The following is a 9532-nucleotide window of genomic DNA, read 5'->3' on the forward strand; positions in this document are numbered from 1 at the left end:
GCACAGTTTCAAAGCAAACAAAGAATCAGTTGGTGCTGCTAATGCCTTGCTTCTTACTCAATAGCCTGATGTCATGAAGAGACCATATTTTTCAAATCTACAGCTCTGCAAGCCAAAGATTTCATATACATTCCCATCCCAGAAACATAAAGTCAGGAATACAGCTGAAAGTGATTACTTAGATATTTTTATATGATGAAATTCAAAAGCTGCTTCAAGTGATTTACAAAATCTTCTGTAAGACAAATCCCACATCTGTGCTGACCACTTGCCTCCCAGATCTCAGCAGATGGCAATTTCAAAACAGAAAAGTTCTGAGTCCCTGGAAATCAGGGTGTACCTTAAACTGTAATCAAGGGTTTGAAGATTTTTTTTCCTCCACAAAAAAAAAATGTGAACAGCCTAATTTAATGATATTTTTATCTTCTCCCCACCATCTCTTTTGCAAAGTCTACCTACAAAATTAGTACCTGGTGTCTTATTAGGAGAGGCTCCCATGGCAGATGATCTTTTCAGACAAAGGGAAAACACTCTGTCCCAACCAGAGGGAATTCACCAGTGTGAGCAAAGGGAGATCCTCAAATTGTTTTCAGATACTTGACTGAATACTCACAGAAAAACAATCAACATGTTTTGCATTTATTTAAATCCAGAACAGAAGCATCTCAGCCTTCCCAAGAAGATGTGTACAACACTCAACCAGATGCATAAATACAGCAGAAAAACACAAAACACAAGAGAGGCAAAGCACAGCCCCACCGCCACTGCGGCACTGCGTGGATGCACCAAGGAAGCGGCAGGAGAAAATTCCAGATTAAAAAGAATGAGGAAGATGACTGGGCCAAGAAAGTAACAAGTACAAACAAAAGCAAAGACAAATAAACAACAGTGAAAGATAAACTGCTGTTCTCTCACTGTAGAGGTTTTTCTTCTCCTGCACCCCAACTCTCCTTTCTCCTATGCGGAGCCATGTGAGAGGATCTACTCAATGCAGAATGTGGATGGTTTATCATTTTTCAGCAGAGATGACCAAGATGTCCCACAGCATCCCTCTGACAGCCTGTGTGCCATAAGGCTTTGAAAAGCACCCAAATTCACCCCAAGTGTAGGTGGGCTCTGCAGCAGGGATGGTGTGGAGCTCACCAGGAAAAGTCTGGGATCCTTCCGACAGCAGGAAGGGAGATGCCTCACTGTGGGTGCTGAGGGACATCAGGGCATGCAGGCAGATGGGGGCTGTTTACACTGCTGAGGCTCTCAGCAGCAATCAGGATATTAAAGCTGTTATTAAATCAACCCTCCAGAACTCAAGCAGATGTCCGTGCAAACAGACAACAAGGGGGTGACATTAAACCAAGACCGCGACCGAAACGAAGACATGGAGCAACATCATCTCTCCACTGCTCTGCTCAGCCAGGCCAGGCATTCTCAGGAGACAAATCAATCACCCAAAAGCTACCTGTGGCTGCCCAAATCTGGGGCTGAACAACTTAACTGAGGGACGTGCACCACGAGTTAAAGGCCTGCAATCTCATTTGGCGCGTTCTGGTTTTGTCCTTGAAAAAAACCCACCCAATAATAGGTCTGGCTGCGGCTCAGACAGAGGCATCATGCCATCCTCCTCATTAATCAAAGGCTTTCCCCACAGCCAGATGTTTGCTGACTTGTACTGCTTTCTTTTATTACTGGTTTGGAGGCAAAAATTGCTGTGTGCTGAAGTTGCTCCAATTGAACTGGTTGTCCCTGGTAACTGCACCCCAGAATTATTGAGTTACCGAGGCATTGAACGAAGAGTGGCTGTTTGCTTTAACAATTCCATCTACTTTCCCCAATAACCATCAGAGTAAGATGCTAATTTACTTTTAGGACTGTGGGAATCGTACTGCAAACCCAGAAAGGAGCCTGGGTTTTTTAAGATCTATCAACGTTTGGTGCCCAGGGTTTGGAAGAAGGAGAGATGAGAGTACACCAGAGAAGGGCAATGATAGACAGACCTTAAAAGTTGTATTTTTCAATAAAACTGAGCAACAAAAGTGATGCTTTTATACAGGATAAGAAGCCATCATCTCTCCACAAAGCTTTCATGGCCTCAGTAGATAAAGTAACCAACCCACAATGGGAAGAGTTGGCTAGAAAGGACTTCTGGAGGTCTCTGAGTGTGGCCATCACCCCCACCAGACCCTGCTGGACAGAGCTTCTCCCAGACAAGCCCTGTAACCTGCAAGCTGAGAAGGACAGAGCTCTCAGTGTTCCCACCTCTCCTGCTGTCTCTACTCTGCATCTATAATATCCCCTTTCTTCCCATAAATCTCCATAATTCGCTGGGGTTTAGGAGTATCCCTTAGTGCAAAGGAACCATAACTCAAAAGCACTGCCTACATTCCTCTAATGCTTTTGTTTTAAAACAAATTAAGCCCGTGAGGTACTGAACATATGCTCGACATCCCCAGCTCTCGCTGGCATGTTTTTGAAAAATAGAAAGTTTGTGCTTTTCTGGGGAGCCAGGTCATTAACCCGACTATTTTAAAAATCAGCCTATTATACAAGGAAACTTCTAACTGCCCGAGCTACAGGTTATAAATCTCCTGTTTAGAAATCTGATATCCTGACATAATTGCCCTTACAACTTACAAATAGGTTCTCTGTTATCCGTAGATTAAGCTTCCTCCAAAGCCACATCACATCTGCTTAGTTTTGAAAATATACAGCATGAGCTTCAATTACTTTACACTCCACACAAAAATAATCCTGAATTTAACTCAGGGCTTCTTGGAATAAGAGTTTAAGACCCCATAATCTTTTTATTTCATGTTCTCTTGCAATCTAATAGATGGAAGCATTGGCCAGCATGTAAAATTAATGCCACCTTCCACTTCTACAATTTCCCAACCATTTAACTACATTGCAGTGGAATTTTTAAAGCAAATATGGCAAGCAGAAGTCCCACCATCTAAATAATCTGAAATGTTCTGTAGGGAAATGGTCAGCTAGTAATTGGAACCACAGTGTTTTCACATCCCTGTAGGAAGAGGGTTTGGTTTAAAAGAAACCTGAGTTAAACTGTAGTTTCTCTGAAGGATGAAGCTTCTGTTGCAGCTCCTCTGATTAATGAAACTGCTCAGATCCCGACCACTTGAGTGAGCTCCCAGTTAGAAATGTCTGGACTTCAAAGGGGCAAACTGGGGGCCTTGGGCAGCATTATCACCCAGGTGCACAGCGTTAAATACATGAGGTTTTAAAGAACTGGGGGCTTAGTGACAAAAAACGAAGGGAAAAAAAGACAAATCCGTGTTTCAAAGCTACACCTCTTCTCAGCAACAGAGACATCACACAGCCAACTTTTCCTTAAACAATTCCTTTACCTAAGGAACAGAGCAGGGCTCAGAGAGCCATCCTGGAAGATGTCATCCCTCTCATCCCCTCGGTGTCCGGACACAGGGGATGCTTGAGGGGCTCAGCGTTATCCCAATCCAACCAAAGCTGAGCCAGAGCCTGCCCGCTGCTTCCACACCCGCTGCCTCAACCACAAAGATCTTTAGAAATGGCACTGTGGGGCACCATCTTTTCAATTCTTACTCCACTGCTTCCAGAGATTAGATTTGTAAGGAGGATTTTTTTTTTTTTCTTTTAAGCGTTGGAAGCTCGTTGGGAAGCGGAGGCTCAGCCTGTGCCTTCCCTTCCCTCGCAGCCTGCCGCGTCTGGCTCTTAGCGTGCTTTCTGCCCATTATCTTTCAGATTAAACTCCGCGGATGAGAGGCTGTAACTTGTAGAGCATCGAACACACCGAACGGGAGGAACAAACCCCATCCCACAAACTGGCCGGGCAGCTTCGCCAGCAGCTCCCAGGCGAGCCGGGCTCACTCTCTCCTCAACCACGGCTCCTTTCTGAGCCCAAACCCACGGGCTGGAGCCCACGGGCACCGTGTCCGTGCCCACGCCACGCTCTGGTTCCCCCGGGTTCTCGTGTCTGGGCTCGCAGGAGCTGCTCCCCTCACCCTCACCTGCAGCCCCGCTTCTCTCTCCGCGGGGCCATCCAGCGCCTCCGGCCGCCCGCACCGAGCACGCTGCCCAGCCCCGGGCTCCCCTCCCGCGGGGCTCCCCGCAGGAACCGGGCCAGACGGCGTCGCCCCGCGGGACAGCAGCCGCCGCTTCCCCGGCTCCCCCGGGAACTTTCTGGAAGGCGCCCGGCCCCGGCCGAGCCCCGCGGCCCCCAGACAAAGCCCGGGGCGCGCCCCGCCGCCCCCCGCCCGGCCGCGGGTCTCACCTTGCGGTGCTTGTCGGAGAAGGGCAGCGCCAGCCAGGGCATGGCCCGCACCGCCTCCTGCCACTGCTGCTGCTCCTGCTCCGCCGACACGAAGACGATCTCGAGGCGCTGCCCGCCGCCCGCCGCCGCCTCCCCCCTGAAGCGCCCGTAGAAGGCGGCCAGGCTGGCGCCGAGCTGCGCGCAGGGGCCGCCGAGGCTGCAGCCGAAGTAAAGCCCCACCAGCGAGACCCCGCGGGCGGCCAGCGCCGACACGGCCACCTCCTCGCCGTCGGCGGCCACCAGCACCTCTCCCAGCACGTCGGTGAGCGCGCCCGCCATCCCGCTCCGCTCCCGCTGCGCGCCCGCTCCGCTCCGCGCCCGCCGGCCGCGCACGCCCCGCCCCGCCCCGCCAGGGGGCGCTGCCGCGCCGCGCCCGCCCCCGCCCCGGGCAGCGCCGCCCCGGGCCGGCCCCCCCCACCCCCTCAGAGCGGGGCGCGGGCACGGGCAGCGCACCGAGCGGGGAGGGGCCGCTCATTGCCACGGAGCACGGCCCGCTGGGGTCTGCGGAGAAATTCGTCCCTGAGAGAGGGAAGAGCTGGCGCAATTTGCTCGGAGATGCTGTGGTGTCCCGTCTCTGGAGTGCCCAAGGCCGGGCTGGAGGTGGCTCTGAGCAAGCTGCTCCGGTGGAAGGTGTGCCAGCCCCTGGGAGGCCTGTGGTCACACACAGGGTCACACAGCACCGGCTGGGAGGAGAAAAGGCCTTTGAGGTCACAAGAGCATCGCCTTGTCACACAGACCATGGCGCTGAGTGCCACATCCAGCCTGTCCTCAAACACCTCCAGGGATGGTGACTCCACCACCTCCCTGAACAACCCCTTCCAGTCACCTTTTCTGTGAAGAACTTCTTCCTAACGTCCAGCCTAAACATCCCTTGGTGCAATTTAATACTGTCCTCCTGTCCTGTCACGCTCCTGGGAGAAGAGCTGACCTTCATCTGGGAAAATCCTCCTTTTAGGGAGATGTAGAGAATTATAAGGTCACCCTGAGCCTCCTTTTCTCCAGGCTAAACATCCCAAATCCCTCAGCCGTTCGTCCCAGGACTCCTTCCAAAAGATCCCTTCCAAACCATTCTGTGAATTCCCACTGACCCCATGATTGTAGATCCAGCCTCCCCAAAGCCTACAGATTTGTCCCTTCTTTGTTCCCAAAATCGAACACAAATAGGTATTTACCTCTATCAAATGCAGGCAGAAAAACCTTAAAGCCGATCCAGAAGCATAAGCATGAATTGGGCTGCATTGAGTTACACCGTCTGGCTGGCTGGGATACAGAAAGGAAATAAAGCAGAGACAGTGACATGCAAACCAGGCTGTAAAATGTATTTGCTTTTTGTAATCAAAGTCTGCAATCTGCAAGCCTGCAGAATTCGCTGCAGAATCCTCAGCTGCTCCCCACTGATGTCTGTGTGTCCACACTGCAGAAGAGCCCCAAAACACAACATGGAATAAACACCTTTATTTTTACAACCCTTCCTCATTTGATTTCTCATTACTGTTGTTGCTTTCAATTTTATTTAAAATTGTTGTGCAGCATCCAGAGCCATTAGGGGATGCTTTATAAATACAATTAATTATCATTATTATTATTACTACAGCTTTACGATCTCTCTTTTCTCTTGCCAAGACCTGCTCCCTAGAGGTGGTTCAAAGCAAGAGAAGTTTTGTCTTGTTTTTTATTTGTCCTGCCTTATCTGCCTTAATTAACTGAGTTCTTCAGGGCAGGGAAGCTGTTTTTTAAGTCTCCAACCCTGAACTCAACCAACCCATGCAGCAAGATAAATATTCTGCTGTAAAAATAATATTTATGGCTGCAGTTAATGCAGCTGGCCCTGCTTTTAGTGAACAAAGCAGGAGGAAGATGCTCTCAAACACAGAACAAGAAAAAAGCATTTCTCTCTTAAGGAACAATAAAATAAAATCTGGAAAAAACTGTACTTAACAAAAAAAGGATGAGGTGTGACTGAACCAAAGTTACACCACGAGAGTGCTTAAAATGTGTGGGGAGTGTTTGTCCAGGTGCTGGTTCTGCAGCAGAATCACAGATTCAGGGTGCCCATTTGAGAACCAGCTGGAGACACTGGAATTAAAAAGTCACGACAGCACCTTAAGGTTTTTAATAAGCAGTTTCTTGTCCACATAAAGCCAGTTCCTATCTGCATTTTTCTAACTCCTATAGGTGCTGGGATATTTTTATATTACACCCGGGCTGACTTGTACACACTATATTTTTCACTGAAGTATTTAGCAATTTTTTTTAAAATACTTGGCGTATATTTGGCAAATTATTAGCACATTTTGGGATTTCGCTGGATGTTTAACAGACACCGGTGCTCATTAGGATCTTGAAAAATACAACCACTGACCAAACGAGGCAGGGTTAAAAGAGCCGAGCCCGAGGAGCGGAGATGAGAACGGCTGGAAAAGGGGATCCGTGTGTCCCCCGATCCCTCCCGGGGCTGCGGGAGCGCCTGCAGGGACCTCGGAGCCGCGGGGCTGCGGTGCCATCTGCCGGGAACACCGAGCACGGCAAGCGGGAAAAAAGGAGAATTAAAGAGATCTTGTGGCACCCCTCAATTCCCTGGAGTGTGGGGCAGTCTGTCCTCCCGGGTTCCAAGCGATAGGACAAGAAGGTTGGATATGTGGGAAAGATTCTCCACCAAAAGGGTGGCCAAGCCCTGGAGAGGCTTAGTGGTGGATTGGAAGTGTTCAAAAATCATCTGAATGTGGCAATTCAACAGCAGAGTTACCCTAAAGTACCCACTGATGGCTCTGATCATCTGATCCTGTGGCACAACACTTACAGAAAAATTGCAAAAGGCTTTTCAAGTTTTTAATCCAGCGGCATTCTGAGCTCCTTGTTGCACTGAGGGCACTGGATTTTCCTCAGTATGTGGACAACTGCCAGCAGCAAAGTTTCTTCTTTCTTAAAGGAAAGGGACACTTCAAACACTTCAGTGTTGGGCATTAATCCATTGTGTCCTGACATTCTCCTTTTTGGGCAGCTCTTAATCACGAGGACATTTGTGGGGTGTATTTTAGCAGCAAGATGTTGGCTGTGTTTCAGATTATGGACATCATCCCGGGGTAACCATCCTGCTGGGAATCTGCAGGGAAAACAAGGGCAAATTCTGCTCTGCACATGATGCAAGTCATCTGCAATCCTTCTCCTCCCAGTTTTTTTTCCTTCTGGAGTCACATCAGCATTGCTGGGAACTGCACAGTGTCCCAGCTGCCGAAACCAGCCCCGGCAGGACAGGCCATCTGCCTGCTCCAGCTGGACTGTGCCTGGTCACACATTAACTCCTTTAAACAGGCCTGTGTTAAGGTATCAACCTCCCAAAATGCTGCTACGGATTCACTGGAGGTCTAAAGCAACCGCCCGGAATTTGACCCTCCAAATTCCCCTAACTGGTGTTGCAATCCTGTTAATATCCGGATTGCTCAGGGCTGCTGGTGGTACCTTTGACCCTCCTCATTGTCTGTGCCTTCGGAAGACGAGTCCTGCTGAATCCCACCGGGCAGCTGCCAAGGTCCTTGTCCCTGTCACAGAGGCAGTGATGGGGGAGGCCTCAGGGCATCTCTGCTCATCCTGGGGTGAGAATTTTGCCACTTCCCAGCAGGACTGGGATCCACGTCGCTTCTGAGAACAAGAATTGATATCAAGCAGCAAAACACAAGGGAAAGGATTTCAATCCAGCCCTTCTGTGTGTATTTGGCTCTCTGGGGGCTAGTCCAGACGTGGTTCGTGTGCCTGGGAGGGAACTCTTCTCCCCAAGCCTCTAAAGATGGGCCTTTTTATTTTCAAAGTCCTTTTTTCCCCAGGTTTCTGCCTGATTCTCTGCCTGCTCTTCACCAGGCCAGGGTATTGATCTCAGCAGGGTCACCAGTAAACTTCAAAGGGACTGACACTTGCACTGCTGGTTTAGGATCATGAATAGCACCATCTGAGCCTTATCATTTCCCCTCTGCCTCCAGGGAGATAAGGGCACGGCAGGAACCCTCCGGCCATCTCCCAGCCAGGCTGGTGACAGTCACACCGCAGCCAGTTATCACCTTTTCCCAAACACATTCCTGTTTCTTCAGAGCTGCCCCTGCAGCACCATCGTGCACCCACCGGCCACAGGCGAAGAGGGAAAAATCATTGAGAGGAGCATTCCTTTGTCTGGAAATACTCTGATTTCATCAGGGCACATAAAATCAGAATGGCTGTGATTCACCACTACTACTGTACAATTTTTCATGATGTCACATCGTGTTTGAAAGGACAAGGGGATAAGCGAAACATTGACTGAGACATTACATTTCGGGCTGGTGACACAGCTATAAGGCACTAGGGCAGCATTTAAACAGCTGGAAAACCGAGACCCGCTTTCCACTGTAATTTTCCATGCCTTAGCAATAGGTTTGGTTACAGCTGCTTGGTTACGAGTGCCTGCACTTAGGTAAAATTTCATTCGTGTAACAACCCAGCCTCTGACCCAAACCAATTCTCCTTCTTGCCTGGTGCTGGGCAAACAGAGCCATTCCAAGCTCCTCACCCTGCCAGCTGCACCTCTGGGCACCTCCTCACCCTGCCAGGGTGGCAATCCCTGGATCAGGGACAATCCCTGCTCATGAGGTGCTGATGGGTGGATGGAGAAGGGAAGGCTGCCCAGAGCCGGCTGCCCAACACTGTTTCCGTGATGTTGATGGCAGAGGGGACAGTCCCTTGCTCAGATGTGTTAGGGAACCCACCCACAGACAGCACTTAGGGGATCCTAAACCATGATCCCACAGGGAGTTCCCCAATCCATAACCACCACCCGGGGGTCTCTGGTGACCCCCTGATCCCCCCGTGTCTCCTCAGGGGATCCCCACCCCAGAGCAGATGAGTAGGAGAGCTCCAGATATCGGTGAACAAGCAGGGGGGATCCCCAAACCACCAACACCAACAGGGGATCCCCAACCCCTAAAAACCCCGCCGTGCGCTCTGGCTCCGGCCAACACGTGCGTGCGGAGAATCCCCAGCTGCCGACAGCGGGTCCCGCTCCCGTCCGGCGGAGCTGCCCGTGCCGTGCCGTACCGAGCCATACCGAGCCATATCGAGCTGTACCGAGCCATATCGAGCTGTACCGAGCCATATCGAGCCGCTCGCCCCGCCCACAGCCCCGCGGCCCCGGGGGCGGAGGCGGCCGTGCCGTGCCGTGCCGTGCCGTGCCGTGCCCATACGGGGGTGGCGCGGGCGGTAGCGGCG

General features: G+C 50.9%; 1 protein-coding gene across 1 annotated transcript in view; it reads right to left on the reverse strand.

Annotated features, from left to right (window-relative positions):
* NXN (nucleoredoxin) overlaps nt 1-4611 on the reverse strand; it is a 45871-nt gene extending 41260 nt beyond the window's left edge. The window contains exon 1 of the mRNA XM_033078373.1: nt 4262-4611. Within this exon, the coding sequence (XP_032934264.1) occupies nt 4262-4579 (318 nt within the window). The 5' untranslated portion in view covers nt 4580-4611. The remainder of the gene's footprint in view (nt 1-4261) is intronic.
* Nucleotides 4612-9532: the final 4921 nt, after the last annotated feature.

Source organism: Catharus ustulatus, chromosome 22, assembly GCF_009819885.2.
Source record: "Catharus ustulatus isolate bCatUst1 chromosome 22, bCatUst1.pri.v2, whole genome shotgun sequence".
Taxonomy (NCBI): Eukaryota; Metazoa; Chordata; class Aves; order Passeriformes; family Turdidae; genus Catharus; species Catharus ustulatus.